The sequence below is a fragment of the Calliopsis andreniformis genome, chromosome 7, assembly GCF_051401765.1.
Source record: "Calliopsis andreniformis isolate RMS-2024a chromosome 7, iyCalAndr_principal, whole genome shotgun sequence".
Taxonomy (NCBI): domain Eukaryota; kingdom Metazoa; phylum Arthropoda; class Insecta; order Hymenoptera; family Andrenidae; genus Calliopsis; species Calliopsis andreniformis.
Genome location: NC_135068.1, coordinates 5,934,229 through 5,954,041, shown reverse-complemented (window position 1 = coordinate 5,954,041; position 19,813 = coordinate 5,934,229). Strand labels below are relative to the sequence as shown.

General features: G+C 35.5%; 1 protein-coding gene across 1 annotated transcript in view; it reads right to left on the bottom strand.

The window, feature by feature from the left end:
- Nucleotides 1–19,813, bottom strand: part of LOC143181714 (uncharacterized) — a 181,124-nt gene that overhangs the window by 85,127 nt on the left and 76,184 nt on the right. Inside the window, exon 2 of the mRNA XM_076382262.1 lies at nucleotides 8,622–8,830. Coding sequence (XP_076238377.1) covers nucleotides 8,622–8,830 — 209 coding nt within the window. The remainder of the gene's footprint in view (nucleotides 1–8,621; nucleotides 8,831–19,813) is intronic.

Below are 19,813 nucleotides of genomic sequence, written 5' to 3'. Positions count from 1 at the left end.
TGATGAAAAGGCTGGGTAGCAAGTAGTTTGAATTCGGAAAATTTAATTTGCAAATCTGCTAGCTGTCATGAAAATGTATTTCGTGGACATGTGATATTTTTGTATAATTTGTTTAACTTATTTGTAGGACCTTTTTTGGTCCTTTATTATTTATACTACAGGTGTATTATTGAACAAGATTTTCAGTGATAATTAAAATACCGCTAATGTTTGGACAGGTCAATGTGTTGTAGAATAAAACACAAACTAGAAGAAGATAATTGAAGTACGCAATTACTTATATTTTTACATTTAAATAATTTACATTTTTCAATATTTTAAGGGGTGGTAAGAGATCTGAAATGGGTCACAAAATGTCCCAGAATATAGTTTCCCATCTGCTTCCCTTTTTCAATAATAATTAGAATGATTAAAGTTCTCTTTGTAAATATTAATCTTAAGGGATCTTACTCTCTGAAGTCAAATTTATTTGGAAATCATATTTTTAAGTTTCTATGATAAATAAATAAACTGTGTGACGTTTCACTTTTATTTAATAGCTTGTATTTGGAATGTCCTGAACTGATGCTAGCAATATACTCAGAGACTGAGAAAGATTGACTTTAAATCTCTTGAGTACCAATGTTCTATTGCAGCCTATCTCAAATCTGACTTGCAGACTGCACATATCAATTCACAAAATCCTCCACAGCTCTTCTGAGCATGCTATGCATATTTCAAATTATACCATACACAAACCTAGAATTTCGGATCATTTTTTAACGTCCTGTGTCAAATACCATGTTACACAAAAGTTCCTCTTATATTAAATTGTTCGTTATTTCGTACTAACTACATGAAAAAAAGCATGTTAATCTTATGAATATAAATTCTTTCTGCTACTATAATATGAACATAATAAATTTTTCAAGAATTAAAAAGTAGGATTAAAAATTAAATTTACGAATCTTATAGTTTCATATTGTTTAAATTAGGCACAGGTGAGGTTATTTTTTAAGAATTTTTCAATGATAACGAATAAAGCATTTCTAAGTTTTTCTCTAAATTTAACTTTGTTATTTTGCTGATTAAAAAATCTAACAAAGGTCTATACCAAAGAGGAACATAATTAATGCTATCTACATCTTCTCTTTATAACAAAATTGAGACATCTGTAAGGAAATATTTTAATATGTTATACAATGATGCACAAATACAGTGATAACACTGTTTTATAAAGATCCATATTTTTAAACTGAACTGGTGATGAACACTAGCGAAATACGTCTACTATACATTTCCGCTGACTAACAAGGTTTATATTATAATATAATATTGTATTAATCTAATTATGAAGATCCTTTGTTCAGCATCCGGTTGAATACCTGAATGAACGAACATAAATTCGTCGATCATTAATACGCAAATTATTATTAACGACTGTGCCTGGAAACGGTAGCCGATATTGGATAATCGTCGTGCCTGGACAAAAGCTCATTATTTAAAGTGAATCACGAATCGAACAACGATTCAGTTTGCACATTGCAATTTGCTACGGTGCATTGTATGTTTTCTATTGTACTGTGGAACATAACTTAGTTTTACAATATAAACTCTGGACTTTTTATTCTGGCTCAGAAAAATGATCGTTGTACAGAATTCAATTAAAACTCTCTTCTGCTATATTTTAATCAATATCCAGCCACGTCGTATTTTTAAATCTTCAAATATTGGTCACGTTATAATTAGATTAAACCTTTGAAAGCTTGGTAATGCATTTTTTTATAACAGCTATGAGTTTCAATTTATAAGAAATTAATGAATGTATCAGTAACTGTCGTTTTTTGTTAAATTCATAAAACATGTAATTATACAAAATAATATTCGCTAAAGAATTGAGGAAATTATGAAGGTGTGTTGGTATTATTAATAATTTATTATGATTAATAATAATAGTATATTTACCCTACTACTTTCTTCAAAAACATTTAATGGTTATCAAAATATTTAATTAAAATTTTCTGTCACTCTTACATGTGTATGAATGAGATCGATAATGTTCAACTGCAAATGGAAAATTCATATATAACAATTAACGTCTCACTTCGAACACACTGCAATTTATCACGCACTAAATAGCGAAGTTTGCAGGACTATATAACATATTTCATAATTTCGCCGTCACTCATGGCGTCCCATTACAAATTGTGAGTTACCCAGGGTAACAACGCTAACTAATAGCATATTTCGTTACTTAACAAGTCTTTAGAAAGAGGACTTTAATTATTGGAAAGACGTATGAGTTTAATACCTTTTAACATTTACATAGAAAGTGTTCACGCTATTACTAGACAACGTTTTTGTTATAAGTAATCAGTGTTGTCAACATATAAACTTATTTAATTTAGTAAGAAAATTTTCAAACTTTCAATTTCCAAACACCTATTTCATCAACAGGATCCTTAATTAATTAACAATCCTATATTTAATAATTACCTTAAATGATGAGGTGAGGCTTCTTAAGGAAAAACTTTAAGAAAATTTACAACCAAACCTCTACACACATATAAACTTATGAACAGTGCATAGTATGTACAAATTAAAATGATCAATGTAAAGTAATAAGGTATTCTGAGGTGTCTTTTTAATTAGAAAAAGTAATGTTTAGAAATACACAACATAACCTCAACACCTAAAGGTTAATCAATTATAGTAGCAAGAAATGGTTAACCATTTTCCAGAATTGATCAAACTATTCCTCCACACTGAAGATCAGCAATTTTCCATACAAAACAACTAGAGCATCGATACCTCTATCAATTTGTATTTCTATCTTTCCCGGAAACCTCCCATATCCCCCAAGGGTGTTCCATAACTCACCCCGTCCGTCCTATTTCAACAAACGCCAGCCACAATAACTTCTCACATCCACGCTCCCGATTACATAACAACCGACCCCGCTTCACTTCTTTTTCATTTCTCAAATAATTGGGTCGCGAGTGTGTGCGCGGCAAAACGAAAAAATAACCGCAGCCATTCGCCCAGATCATGCAAAATGTTAATATCGACGCTGCGTCCGTCGCGACCGAGGGGTTGCTTCTCCTTTTTCCTTTTTTCTAACTGTTTCTCCCGGTTGGGTAGCGCTGGGAACACCACTCGAGAAAATCGTCATCTTATCAGGAATTACCCAGCACTCGAGTAAATTGGCTCGATGAAGCAAACGCGAAAGCCCAGACACCGCCGAGAGCAAGATAGCGGTGGAGGTGGGGCTGCGGTGTCTCCAGAGAGAAGGGGGATGGCGTTCTTGGCCTGGCAAAATATTCATAATTAGCAGGATTTAAATAACCGGGTGGAAAAAATATAGCGTAAACAGTTGGGGACAGAGAGAGACAGCGAAGGAATAGAGACAGGACCTTTAACGAGGGTGGGGCAAATGCAAAGAAGCAGCCAGCTTTTTCTTCTAGTTGATTTATGCGCGTGCTCCACGTGCAACGCAATGTGGGTAAAAGTCGCGCTCTAAGAATGGAAGAACTGCTTATTACGTTATCTTTAACTTCGTTTTTGCTCGCGTTTTTAAGTTAGCGGTAACTGGATGAAGGCAACTTTATTGTTACACTAATGATATTATACGTTGTTATTATGTTATTAAGAATATTACACGTTGCTATTTGTAGTTAAAGTTTAACGTAGCAAAGCCTTATCAGACTTCCCTTATAGAAGTTTAGCTTAAAATATATTTGTAGATAGTACCTTCACATGCAAGGTTTCTTTCCACTCTATTGGCAAAGAATGATTACGCTTCTTATTTCGATAAGTTTATGGTTACTTATAATATCCTTAGTGTATCACATTTCTTTCCCCTCATTATATCGTACTTGCATGCTATAAATTCACCACAAAGAAGAAGATTATTAAGTGCAACAGCCACTTTTCGGAGGTTAGTTCACTTATAAGGTTAATTGTCTCACTTTGACTACAGGTAAATGAGAGCATCTGAGAAACATGTAAAAACTTTAGGAACTCTTTTACTCTGGCAATCCAGGTAAAACAGAAAGAAGTGAAATTTGAACAAAGCAAACACATAACATAAATAATACTATAAAAATATAAAAATAATACAAAAATGATCTTCCTCAAAGTGGAAAATCACATTATCTTCTTCAACTTCACAATTCGCAACCATCCATCTATTATCGTTAAAGAAAGGAACCAACAAATCCAATATTGTTGCTGACACCGAAACCTGCTTCCCTAAAAAAAAAGCTAACCCAGTGATAAACAGACAGTTGCATTCGAAAACGAACGAAAACAACAGCATGCAACCGGCGAAATTCAAACCCGCTGACACGAAAGTCAACGTCGTGTCACGGTCCAACGATGACTTCCCTCGTTCCACGCCAGCATTTTTCGGTTCGAGCTTTTGCAGCACGCGCCGCGAGCGTTGCACATATCTCTCAGTTAGGAGGACAGCAGGGGACAGTCGCATATGCGTCGAGACGATAAATGTAAAAGCGGTGGCGTTCGCAGATCGTTCGGCTCAACCTCGAAACAACAGAGTGAACCGTCGCGTAAACGCGCGCGCTCCCAGGCGCTTGCATCGATCTTCCTCGAAAGCCATCGGGGTTGCGGAACTGCGTGCGATCGCGCCGCAGAACGGTGTGCATGGAGCTGCTTCAATGATGACAAAAGCCGTCTGTTTTGCAGCGATTACGGCTGGTCAAAGGTGCCGTTAACGAACAACCCTCGTCACGACGCGGCGAAACCGCATATTTGGCTCGTTTCTGTCCATCGATTCTGTACGACTCGCGGCTACCAGCAGGTACCCCGCGTTACTGCAGTTGGTAACGTGGAGGATTCTGGAGGTTAATGCTGACACGTTTTCAAGGGAGGCGAAGTCAAATAAAGGTTTTCGGGGATTTTTGACTTTTCAGTATTTTGTAACTAGGATGTGGAGTAAACGGGGATTCTAAAATAAGGTCTGTTTTAAAGTTTCAGTGCTTGAGACGGCATTACTAGAGATGGGAGAGTCTGCTAGTCCTGAAACTCTGCGCATTACAATTTGAAAGTGAGGTATTTTGTTAGTAGGAACTGAAATGAATGAGGATCCTGATAATAAAGACTGCATTAAAGGTTCAGCGCTTGAGATAGCATTAATGGAGATGGGAAACTATGGAAATGGTTGGTAATACATTATGTACCAATGTTGTCTTACAGTTCAAAATATTATTTTTATGAGGCTTTGCCAAAAAGGAGGGAAGATGGAATGTTCTTTTTGAGAGGACCATGAGAAATGATGTAATATCTGATCTAGTGTTTTATTTATTTCAATCCTGAAACTTAATCCAGACCTAACCTAGACAATCCTTCGTAGCCCTTTTCCTTTATATTTTCTGAAGCACATGAAATTGATGATTACTGATTAGTGAATAATTGGTCATCTACGGACTTAATTTCACATTAATCATAACCTTTAATCATTAATAAGATTACGTTTTGCTCACCCTGAATGAAAAAGCAGACATAACCTGAAAGTTTATAGCACTTCGTCATAAACATCAAATCCTAATCTTTCCGTCCTTCTAGCTATCAAGCAGTCTCCTTTTCGCTGACTCTACTCCGTGGGAATTAGTACCTTGCGAGGGAAAGAAGATCCATTCCCATAATACGACTACTGGTAAAAGAGTAGTATTATAATACTACATTATCTTCTTATTTCATAGAATTTTCCTCTTAATTTATCTAATTCTAACCTCTATTACGACATGAATGAATCTCTAACATATAAATTGATCTTGTGATAGAAAAAGTTTCTTCACTTCTTATCAGCTTGTAAATAGTATTAAGAGTAAGTTTTGAGTTTATACCGAGCGACCTCTGTATACCTATATCTGTTCCATTTTTCCTACAACCATTTTTGTGTGTACTTCTATTCATACATCTCTCGTAAAGAGATTTATGATAAACCGTACTCGTTAACTCAACTACCCGGGAGATTCGGTTATATTATACAAAAAAGAGCACCTGATAATAATGCGAGCTGGTAGTGAATACTGCTCGCAATTTAAGGTTATCTCTACGGCGATTATATAACGATTTTTGGGTCGTGCATTTTTGCTGACATTTGTAAATGTTGAAAACACCAGAGAACCGCCAGCAAACGAAGTGCCTCCAATTAATCATACTCTTTTTTCCAATTTTTGCAATCAGCGGTTCATTCCGCTGGGAAGATTATTAATTAATGCAAATCCCTTGATACGGTTTCACTGGATTCGACGGAAAAATTCAAAGAGGCATATTTTCATGATTTGTCATTGTCTGACTAGGGAAAGATTGATATGAACTTTTAGGGACGAAAGCAGCTACACAAAAAGTAATAAAATAGTCAATAAATATTTAATGGCAGAAAAACAAAGAGAATATTTCGGTTATTGACAAAATCAATAACACAAATTGATGATAAAAATAGTGATAATTGATCGACTTTGTTCAGATAATAGTTTTTTTGGTATAATTAAATTCGTGCTTAGAGTTTTATAAGTTTTGTTTAAAGCTACCATTTTCTTAAGAACCTCTTCTTTTCGCGTTTCATGCCTCCTTGAAAGCACTAATGAAAATAACAGCTGTCTAGCACGTGAGAGAGTATTATTTTTAGGAACACGATCTCCACCTTTGCTATTATTACTTCTATAATGTTTCATTAGTACTTCAGACTGTAGATTCCTTCATCGTTTTGCAATCGAATTATTATTTCTTGTATTTTTTATAGAAAGAAGAAGCTAAAAAGGATATCTCGTGGAGTAGTTCTTAATAAAAGGAAAGAGAGGTATTGAAATTATATTTGGATTGATATTGAATGTGAATTCTAATATCTACCCAATGATACAAAATCTTCAAAATTTATTTTTTTATAATTTAAAATTCTATGTACCTATACTCATCAAGTAATTCGGTTATATAAAGCAAGTGAACGAAAAGGAGTCGTGGATAGAGTAAAGTATCTAACTACACTGCTATGTATAAGCTCCAAGTTTAAATTTTTATGCAGTTACAGCTTTCCCCTTTTTTACTATAATAAAACTTTTATATTGCTAGTATGTTTTTGTTTTATGGTACACATGACACTAGATATGTAGGACGCTAGAACCTATAGCTCCTACCATCCCAGAAGAAATTTCGACACCTGTACCTCTTCGTTTTAAAGCAGTATTCTGCTCAAATAACTGAGTATGTATTCGCTCAGTTGCCAACTTCTGTACAGTCACTTTGATTTTAAGCAGAACTATTTTCAATTGAAACTTTTTCCTTCCACTTTAGCAACCTCTGTCAGAAGTAGTTGTTCACATCATTCGTATTCGTGTGAATAGGACTGTCAGTGGAATATGGATGGACTGGCAAAGTGTTAAGCGATGCTCGACTAATCGAATGCTCGATCAAATGGTATTCGAACAATGGAACGTGGAGTTCGAATTATTGCGGCTTCATTGTACCCTTGGAAATAATTTCTGAGACTGTCGGGACTTTAAAAATAATTAGACACAACAAGTACTAAAAATAATTCTTATTTAGTTATTAGAGTAATTTTAGTTTGTACACATATTCAAATTATTTTGCATAGACTGTGAAAAGTTTTCAGGTATCCGATTATGTAAAACATTTGGGTCAATTAGGTGTACTTAAAAAATCCGTTTCCAAAAATGATGAATCATCTTAAAATTGATGAACAAAACTTCCTTTCAGCATAACAAATGTACATATGTATGTAAATAATTTTGTACTGATTAATATTAGAAATATCTGAACAACTCAAATGGCTAATATAATCATCTATTATTTAGGTTATGTTCTGTGCGTATTCAATAGAAAATTTAGAAATATTGTTTCTGTGAATGTTAGTTAAAGGTAACTATCGAATTATTTCTTTTTTCCTACTGGATTTAGGTAAAAGCTTAAGTTATATTTTAGACGATTGTGCACTGTTGCCAACCATATATTCCTTCCAATAACTTACTTATATAGTCTAGCTTTAGCTTTGTCTCTATTCAGTCCTCAAGACCGCTCATAAACATATATCAAGACTAGTACATTATTCAACACGTTTTTGTCCTGGCAACAAGACACAAAAAAGCGATCCAACAAAAAGTAATCTATGCTTCATAAGAGATAGTGATGTTCATATATCGTATACAAAGATTTAAACACTTATCAAAACAATATTGTATATTGAACACGAATACTCCTAACGTAATAGTACTTTTTTTTTAAAACATTCTACCGATTCGTATCCCAAGATCAGACCTATGATATTTGTCACACTTGTATACTAAAGATTTTTCCACGTTTAAGGTAAATGTCTCAATAGTCGACCATATCCTGACCATGTCCTGATACTTGAACACTAACATTAATTTTATTCAATTTTAGATTTAAATGCTAATATACTAGATATACCTAATTGAAAATAAAAACTAGTGTAATAAAATAGTATCCTCAGATCCCAAGATCTCATAATTTATGCATCGAGACATGCACTTTTAGGTTGTTCACCTACTGGGTCATTTGAGATCCTAAGCGTTCAGGGTATTGGGACATTTATCTTACGTTTCAATAATATCTAAAGGAAAAAGAAGGTGGCAACAACTTACATCAACGTAAATCCCGGAAATATTGAAGATTTTGGTGGCCGGTTCCTCGCTGGGTGTGAAGCGGTAGAACTCGTGCCTGCCGCGGTACCACTTGAGGCAGTAAAGAGGTGCCGTCTCGAGATCGTAATGGCAGCGTAGCATCGCCTTCTGACCACGCTGCACTGCCTCCGGAACTATTTCCAGGCTGACATCCCGCAGGCAGCTCGCACCTTTGTGGGAAATGAGAACAGGAACGGAGCATTAAGTCTAGTGTGCATCATTAGTCCGCTTTTACTCCTCGCGCCGGAGGTTGCACAGCACGCGTCAGCGAGAAATTGCAATTCCACCGAATGACAATTCCTCTCACTTCCGCCGCCTAACCCGCTGCTCTTCCCCCCTCTCTTCGCCCCTCTCAGGCACATACACACACGTACACAGGGGAACGCTCACGTGCAAACGCACCTTCACAGGCGTACAATTTTTCTTCTCGTTTCCCTTGCCATCTGTCTCCCTTTTACCCTAATCTCGATCAACCTGTACTCCTCTTCCCCCTCAGCCTCTTCCCACTTTCACGTATCCGCCCACACATCCTCCTCCAGCCAGCGCGCGCGTAGCCCTCCTCTATCTTCGCCGCTGTATGTGTGTCTGTGTTTTTTTTTGCTGACGTCCCATTCACTCGGATTATCGACGATTCGAACTATTAAAGCCCGAAGGAATTGAACTGTATACGCCATTCATACTAAAACCAGGCTTTTTGCTGCTCCTTGATGTCGCTGCAGGATGAGACCTCTTATTACGTGCTAGCTTCCGGCTACGCGGAAGTAGGTGGATGTCACCCGGCCCGCGAATGGGGGCGAAGTTTCGTCGGATGACTTCGCCCCTCGAGAAAACGCTGGTTTGATGCTTTGGCGAACGTATCCGCTCTGTTGCTAGATAGAGTAGAGGGGCTGGGGTTCTCGGCTCTCCGAGGAGACGAGGGGGTCCTTATGAAGCCACCGATGATTGGAACTTTTGTAAGCTTGGTTGAAAATTTCAGGTCTGTATTGAAGAGATATTCGTCTGTTCAAATGAATCAAATGCTTTTTTTTTTAAAGAGAGGAAAAAATGTTGTTATGGCTTGAAGGTCCAGAGCAACGCTGTTGTACACACAGTGTACTTACTGTGACACACTACCATGTGCAATCTAATACTTCTTTGATTATGAAATTAGTGGTTTTCTTGTTTGTTTCTGCTGCTTTGAAATATATTCTTCAGAAACTTACAAGAATGCCATATTTCTTCACACTAAAAGACTATGACGCCATTATTAAATGACATTTTTCATATTAATATATCATTTTCTTGAATTTTCCTTTGAAGGTTCTTAAAAAATGAGGCCTGCCAATATTTCTCTAATCTATTCTATGTACTGTTTAAGTTTCTTTGGGGATGATGATGTCAACCTGTGGCGGTCATCATAGCGACTCGTGGTTTCTCTAACGACACGGATTGGAGTGGAAGACAGTTAAAGGGCTCTCGAGCACTTTCTTGCGCAGTGTTAGTCTAAAGCCCACATTTTTCATCAAATTGTATGCATTCTATTTCTTAATGGTCGTTATTTCGAAAGCTGATTTTATACAATACTAGTTCTAGTACATAACCTCAAACAAAACTTGATTTGAAATAGATGCAAGGTCGTCATCGAAAAAAATAAATTAAAATATATTAGACCTATATTTCTCTTCGGAAAAATGCATAAAGAATATCTCATTTTTGTTGTTCGCTAATGAAAATATCTTATTAAAAGATAGAGATTAGAAAAAATAAAAAAGTAATTCCAATGAATAAAAAGGATTACTTCTGATACACTTTTATGTTTATAACGAAAAAATACTCTGTCAGTGTTCAAAATCAAAAGTATTCTTTTTAATAATTTAATACTTGTTGAAATTTAATATGTATAATAATATGGGAGAAAAGAAGTAACTACTTTCCCCTACTATTTTTATTACTCCATAGTACAAGCGTAATCGATTTCAGTCTATTCTCAGTTTACTTCGAAAAAGTGTTATTGAATGTATTCTCAGTGATGAATGACGGCAGACCCTATCGATGCTTGCATAATTTGAACAGCTTCATTATAAATGCATTGTATAATATTCTATCGATTTCGTGGTGGTCGATTTTCTGGCGTCAGACAGACATACAATGTTATAGAGTTTTTCTCATTACAGAGACGGGATAACTAATTCATTTTCACAGCCTCCAATGTGATGAAAATGTTGTACTCTTCTATAAGCTAATCTGATAATGCAAAAATTTGCAAATAAAACGAAAAATAATTTACACCTATTTAAAATATAAAATAGAAATAAACATTGTCCTTTCAACACGACAGAACACTCACTTTAAAAAAGAAATAGGTAACTAGATATTGTTGACGCTCTCTTATCTAATCACACAACAAAAAATATTTAATATACGACCTCTATGCAACGAGAAACTATTAAGTATTAAAGTATTAAAAACGATTTTCATTTTAATTAGGCTTTAAAGACTAGGTACGAAAAGATCGCGAAGCTTAAAATTCTTTCTCCTGCTAATTAATTTCTCTCAGATGAAAATTGCCATTTTTAAATCCTCGTTAGAATCCTTCCCTCAAACAAGTGAGAACCGGAGGAAGCGTGTGGAAAACAGGACGCCAGGTAAGCCACTCACGTCTCCCCGAGTTCATACGTCAAGTTTCGTTCATATTTGATAAGACAGGACGCTAAAGACGTACCAAAGTCGAGATAAGGTCTCAGATTTTCGTCGACGTTCGCGCGAAAAGCGTCCCGCTGCGTCTGTCGCGGCAAGAGCACGAAGAAAGGGGGGGGAAAAAATAAAATGGAAACCCGTCGCGCGGCAAAGGCCAAAAGCTGCTAAGTTGGAAGAGCTTTCTCCCTCTCCTTTTCATTCGAAATTGAAAGGAATTCAGGAAAACAGGTAGGCAGGTGCACGGCGTGCTGAAAGTTTCTGCTGCTTTCGAGCTTGGATCGTAATGTTCCCAATGTCCGTTCGCCATTCACAGGCTCCTAGCCGCATTACCCGATATACAACTCGCGTTTAACGTGGGAGACCCGTCCCACGCTTAAACCTCGAAAGCACTCGCGCGACGGCTTCTTATGTCTAATTACCGCAAAAAAAGCTATCTCACTGCTTAATATCGCGTCCTTTTAGGGGAATACGTAATCCAGGACAAAAACCGCGCTGCCTTCCATTCGTCCCAGTTCGTTGAACCTGCTGGGCGTATTAAACCCCTTGTATTTACTCAGAATACTTATCTCGGCGATAATGGCCTACGTGGCATCAATGAAGCGGTTTTCTTTCTCCTTTGAAAGATGAGATAAACGAAATTGATGGAAACGAGATCTGAGTGATAATACAATGAGCAAGCCATTTTTCATATATTATTTCTAGCAGTAGAAGAAGGCAATCTTATCGAAGGTCCTGTAAATTACCGTTTTTGTGATGAAAGTTGATGACGGGAAGTAGTCATTGTTGGATAACTAGCCAATGGTAATATTGAATCAACAAAAGGATCTAGGGATAAGTAATTTCTTTAAAATATATTACATATTGCAGAATTGAATTTTGATCTGTCGAACTTTCCCTATTTAGTTATCCCTAGACACTTTGCAGCCTATTTGTTACTTAAGGGAGCGCAGGAAGTTCTCGGTACATGTTCGTTGGATTTAATTCGTTACAAGTTCATCGTTATTCCTACTACTTGGGACGAGGAGGGTCTCCCTCGAAACATAACTTTACATAATACAAATACTCTGCTCGAGTTCAAGAGAAGTGAGAATTGCTTGCTTTGTACACGATATGTGTTCCTATCTGTCCTGAGCGATGAGCATATAACGAGAATTAACTTAAAATCGATTTTTAAAATAAAAAATTATTATATAATTACAGACTAAGAGCTCTGACATTTTTCTTATATGTGGAGTCCTTTTTCAAGATAACACAGTAAAATTATCATGCAATTATCTATATTATTACTCAAGTTATTGCATCATTTTCTGAATAACAGTTTCACCGATTTTCTTCGAATTGTTTAAAATTGTTTACTCACGCTATTTTTATAATTATAAGTAGATAAACATCAATAAAAGAATTTGGCTTTTCTCATAAATATAAGTGGACGGTAGACTGCAGCAACGATGCAGCTGCGAGTGCTGAGTGATTTGAACTATTTACACGCGCCAGCCGCAAACGATAATCAGAATTGCAAAATTCCCTTCGCAGAAACTAGCGCAGAAGAATATTGTCCGTTCTCTTCTTCCGACGATGTATTTTGCAAGCCTCGGTGCACCTGATGCACCGTAAATAAGCGCGTGTACACAGGCGGAAACGGCGCCCAGCGGCCATGTTTTATTAGGCCGGAACACGTGAAGTGTTTACAGGGACGTAAGAACACCTCGTTCCGTTGGCAAAACAATTTCATTAATCAAAGTGTTCGCTGCTGAAGGCAGCTAGCGTTTGGCCTCGAATTAACCTCTAAAGGAGGTTTTAATCTTAGAACCTACAGCCTGGGATCAAACTTAATCTTAAGGAAATGGATATACGATAATTGTTCATTTGGCTAGATCTATACTTGGCAGTCTCGGTGGTTCACTCTTCAGAGCAGGTTCTGTTCAATATCCAATTAGCCTCACAAAGACGGCTCTAGTCTTATGGTTCTGGACGTGGAGTATATAACTTAGTCCTAGGGAAATAGGTAGCTCCTTAATTGTTCATTTGGTTAGATCTACAGGTCGTGGTGCTCATGACCCATTGTTCAAAATGAAATTTTTGGTTTAAAATGGTTCAAAATGAAATTTTTCTGAAACTCTGTAACAAAGTTTTCACCTTGGTGTCTTGTACCTACACCTATCTAGGCTTGACTCAACTCTGTCCTAATCGACAAGCAAGTAGATAACAGGTACTGGATTTATTCAGCAGATTTTATTCGATATATGCTCATCACTATCTAGGAGAAGGGGTTTTTCTTAAAACGTGACTCTACCTGACACAACTGGCTCAAGCTCAAGACAGGTAAGAATTGTCTACTCTGTACGCGATATATGTTCCTAACCAATCCCAAATGGTAAACATATAACGAGGCTTCAATAGAGGTGTAAACTCTAAAACTCTTAAATTATCTCTATTGCAGTGATTAGACAAGTTGTTCGAAGAATACTTTATTTGCATGGCTAGATGAAAAGTTCATGGTCTGATAGTAAAAACTTGTAACACATATCCAGTGTTCAAAGTATATTTCAGAAATTAGTTATGCTATATAGGTACACTTATTTAATTAGAAATTGGTTATACTATATAGGTACACTTATTTAATTAGAAATTAGTAATGCTACACAGGTACACTTATTTAATTACTGTCGACGTGCTTAATTGATTTTCTGGGCCGTGCATTGTGAAGAAAAATTGAAGAGTTTATTAAGGTCGAGCTTACCAAACTTTTTCTCAGAAGTTCGTGAAACATTCAGAAGAGATCTTGATAAGGTAAACTCGATGTTGCGCAACTTGTCGCAAAGAAGCTTTGCCAGAGAAGATGAACATTAGAGAATTTTATTTGAGTGGAATTCTGGAGTCTAAGTTTTTCTGAGTTTCAAAGGAGTGTGCTCTATGGGTTTCATTAGAGAATATCTGAAGGTTGTTCTCGCAAGCAATAATGACAAACCATTATAGATGCATTTAGAGTCTACAGTGGATGACCAAAACATCACACTTGAACTCACTTAAAGCTACAATTGTATCAAAGCTATTGAAATAACCAGTTCCAAAATTAAAAACGTATTAATATTAACACTGATATTATAAATACTGTGCCCCTTTTGTACTTAACTGAAGAAATTATCTTATTGAATGATGTATCTTTCGAAAACGTGTCATTGTAATCTTTTGTAGCCCTATTAGAGGTCCTCACAATGATAGATTCAAATAAGGAAAAGTGGTAGTATATTATTACTTACTGTAATAAATTGATAGCTGACAAGTTTCAAAATCTCCAATGCAGGCGGATGTTTTCATTCACAGATTGAAAACAACAACAGCTGAAAGGTATTGTTTATTCTGAAAGGTTCTTCAGAGCGAACGTATTGCAAGAATACGGATCCAGAGCGTTTTCCACCAGCTTTCTCGTGAAAAATCCTTTCCAGCACGAACGTGAACCAGAAATAGGAGTGGAAAATTTGATCGTTCCCACGGGAATTCGATACTATACGAGGGGCTTATTGCCGTTTCGCAGGGCTGAACTTTCGACTTTCGAAGACGGCGCGACGAAGATCGCAGTGGACCTAGCGGAAGTAACAAACAAACTGAGCGCGCTGGCCGTATAATCGCTGATAAGATATAGTATGCAGAGTTCGAAAGAAATTTCTTGGAACAGTAACAGGGTCTCTTGGTCAAGTTAATAGGCGTGACCACTTCAGTCAATGCACTAATGCCTGAAAGAAGAGGCGTGGCGTCCTCTACGCTAACCAATTACGCCTGCATTCCTTCCACGGGACTTCTTTTCAGCTCTGCATAGTACTCTTTTCTGAGTAATTTAATGGGTAACGAATTTCTTGTATTGTTATAATAAGTTTGACAAGAAGAATCTTATCCAACGAAACTAAATGCTTCAAAAATATATTTTTATGTTCATATTTTTCATTATTTATGAAGCTTAAGCGTATAGAAGTGTAGAGTTGATTTGTGACATTTAAGATAAATGTTGTAACAAAACGAATAAGCAGTTCTGAACAAATAGCTGATCTAAATAAATAATTCTTTACTTTACTTGTTTCAGTGACTTCTAGTAGACTAATTCAGTGATCACTTAATAAGGGTTTCATGTTTCATGTTTAAATTACACATCCTATACTTCTTTATCTCTCTTCATTCTTTAAGAACATAATTCAAACTAAAATACTTTCATTTCATTTACTCCATTATTTATAAATATGTACAAATAAATAGTCTCTTACTTCCTTCAAGGTACCTTAGATGGGAATATTTCAAATATTTTAAATACTTCTATTTTAAATATTATAAATATTCCCATCTGAAATTTCAAAACGACCTGAACCCGAGGTGGCACTGTTAACATTTAGATTAGATTATTTAAAACTTTTTTTGAAAAAAGTGACTTCAAAAGTGCCTTGGGAATATACACGAATGTCAAAGTAAAGTACAAAAAGTCATTTACATCTACAGTATGAAATTGTGATGTGCTGTCTCTCTCAGGAAAAGGTTCAGATCTACAGAAACTAGAAGACTGAACACTGAAAACTTAATTAGTAACTTAAAAATTTGGTGCTGCCAAGTGTACGCTAAAACAAATATTTTTCGGCCTCTTAATTTGTAAAATTGGTTCTGCAGTACTTAAAAAACTCATTGATATATCAGCTGAAAATTGTAATCTCTGCTTAGTAATCGTTGTAAGCTCATTACTATATTTACCACATCTCTCAGGCCTTCATAAGACTACTTCATAAAACAAGACTGAATACAAGAAGCTAATTATTAATGACCTGTGAACCTATATCGAGGGAAACACCATTCCATTCCTATTAACGCATATAGGCATTATAGTGATCAATGCAGGCTGCCAGGAACATATATCGTGTTCAGGACAGACAATTCTCACTTCTTTTGAACTGAAGCTGACTTTTTCTGTCTAACAGAGTCGCATTTAGAGAAGAATTCCCTTCCCTCCAAGCGATGAGTGCAACGATGAACATGTAACGAATAAAATCTGGCGAACATATAACAAAAATCTACTACATATGGTTAGAAAATAGAATTATAAAAGTTCAATATAGAGCACGTGAAAAATATCCCAATTGCAGTACTTAAAATATTAATATAGGGTGAACATTTATCGAGTACTGTAAATACCAAGTAAAATATAACCCGTAGAAACGTCTCCCAGTGGTTCCCATAAGATAAAAGGAAACTACGTTCTCCTTGAGAGTAACATTATCCTGGAATCCTCACATATCAGTCTATGACGACTGTAGTTAATCAAGTGGCTCATGATAAGGTTCAGGTACATGTGGCGCAGGGCTGTTCAAAAATCCCAGTTTACGATGTCGCTGGCAATGAAGTAATTCTCCAGGATACTCGAGTCTTCGTTGCCCTCACTTACTTTGCGCAACGACACCACAGTTTCTCGAGCCAAATAGCTTCCCTCTTTTTATCTCCGCCACTATAGCGCGGGAACGTTAGTTTGCAACACAAAGGGAGCTTTTTAAATTTTTTTCAATCGAGAACAGCAAGCGCCAATGCAAATACAACAGTTCAAGCAGGGAAGTACCAAATGTAGAACTACAATAACTGTGATAAAAATGATTAAATCTATGCTTCTACCCTCCTACATTCTCCCTATTATATTTTTTAACACACTGTTATTCGTTTGGTATGTATTTGTGAATACCATCGAAGTGGTCAATCAGTGTCTATCATTTAGTTCCAGAATGCAATTCTGCACTTTTTACAAGTGCTCGTTTATTAATTAAATAAAAATGAAATAACAAAAATTCAATAGTTGAAATGATTGAAATTCTTTTGCATATTTGATTCAATCATGAAATATCCCTTTGCCCCCACGGATATGCTCAGAGACAAGCTTTATTTAGTGGAAATTAAAATATTTAAACAATTTAATGCTCTCTATAATTCCTATAATTTCAACGTAGGATTGGGTTTTATAAAACCGCTGGTTGATTAATCGACGAGGCAGATATATAATTTAGTGAAAGCTTCAATAAGCTCAAGTACTGCGTATACAGCATTTTTCGGATGTAAATATAGGGGAACTTGACTATTAAAATTTTTATCATTTTCCTTTGGTTACTCTCTTTATTTAGACTTAACTTTATTATGATTTGTGTACATGTAATTTTAAATATTCAAGATTTCGATTTCTTTAATATTCAGATGTTTTAATTATACCTATACAAATAAACCCATCTATATGTACATGGATATGATACTTATTATAATTTTTGAGGCATATTAATGAACAATAATTTTGAACGTCATAAAAGGGAAGGACTTAAATTGAATTTATCGTACAAAATTATTGAAATGCTTCAGTTTCCTCAGAAAAAGACAAAATGTATACAAGCTTTCACAACTTTTGAGAAAATAATATTAATAAATAACATTATTTTTTGATTTACATGAGAGCTGATTACAGTAATTCAAAATCACAGATATGAATATTCTACTTACTAATATCGAAGAAATCTGCAACTGCTATACGATGTACCATTAATGAACGCAACTTCAGACTTTCAGCTTTCGATGTACCCATATAAAAGGAAATCTTGTTAAAGTGAGGCAAAGTTTCGAGACACAAAGAAATAAAATATAATAAGGAAACCGACTGCGACTTTCAGTTATAGAAACTAAACCAATGTGCACGAATAATTGCCTATTACGCAACTTCTGTTTCGCGAGTCACACGAAATTTTTCCTCTGACAGAAAGACTGTACCCTATATTACTGGAACTATCATGGTGTTCTTGAACGAAACGAATTTCTTCTCGATCTTTGACAATGACGCCTCGAATGTCTTTGACAGGTACGACAATAGAATTCTTGCCGGAAGCATAGACAATAGGAAAGGAGACTAAAGAAACCACATGCAGCTTGCAAAGAGGTTTCGTTGCGCGTACAAGTGTCATGGGTAAAAGAAGAAAATTGGAGAAAATTCGATTTTTGTGCGCGCTCGCACTAAGAAAGGGAATTTTATAATTCCTTGAAAATTATTTTTCGTGTCTGCAAGTTATTATATGTTACGTGAATTTAATATGCAGGTGTATATATTAATTTATAATTATGTTACTCGATATATTATACAAAATTGTCCAACAAATATGTAAATAGATACTGAAATTTCATATTCGAAAATTGAGAAATTTTAATATTGAAAATGTTCGACCCGACAATTTAAGGTCTTTGTAAATTTAAGGTCTTGAATATGACAAATTTGAAAGCCCAAAGATTTAAAAATTAAACGGGCTGAAGATTTAAATATTCAAACAAAAAGTTCGACCGTTTATAAAATTCAAAAATTTATATACATGTTTGAAAACTTAAAAACGAAAGTAGTTGAGCTTTTAAATACTTGAAGCTTTGAAGTTTTGAAGCTTTGAACATTTGAAATTTTGAAAATTGAAAGCTTGAGAATTTGAATGTTCAAATTCTTTTTAAATTTCTTGAATTGACTTTTCAAATATTAAGAAACTTGAATATTTGAATATCCCAACACCCGAAAATCTACTTATCTAAATATCTATTAAAATATCTCAAAATTTAAACATTTTAATATTTGTATACTAACCCTCAACTAATTTATTTTCATTTTATGTAACACCACGCTTCTTCAGAAAATTCCCAGACGAACAAATTAATTTTCTTCATCTCCTCTCTACTCGATCCACAATAGCCTGACTTTCCATATGCGATATGCGACAGCAATCTACGGAAATGGCAAGAAAGCGAGAAACAAGATCGTGGTAGGTATTGAAAATGAACCGTGTGTACACAAGTCTGTTCGAAACGTCTAGACGGCTCATTTGAAACAGTTTTTCAATCAAACTAAAACGTTGCATTAATCTCTCCGCGACAGAGACGATTGAAGCTATCGCGACGACAGTTTCTTTTAAATTTTATTTCTGACTAACTTTCAGTCAGCCAGAGTCCCTCGTCTTCCGTCTTCTAAGAGGTTTCGTGAATGGCTGCATTTAATCCTGTACGAGTTTTCACGCTACCAGTAAGAATCGCTATTTACTACTAGTAAGTCACTGCTATTGTAGTAGATCCAGGGTGCTCCAATGAGAACTGAGTGAGAACGTAATTAAGTTTGATATATAGAGCGTTTTAGATAACGAGTAGTCGAACGTTGGAGCATCCTGTTCATCTTAAGAATAAGAATAGAAAATCAGAAGACAGTATTGTATTTCTGTGTTAAAAATTTGAGATATTTTTGTTATTGATATAAAAAAACGAAGCTAAATGTAATTTAAGATAGAAAATCGCAGATACAAAAGTCCACAGATAGGGTATGAAAGAGTAGTATGCAAAAATTTTGAGAAATAGTAAGAGGATAAAGAAACGTTTTCAATAAAAGGTAGAAAGTGTAGGTTAAGATTGTTGGCAACATTGTTTTCTGGGTGCTTTATAGTGTAAAGTGTAAT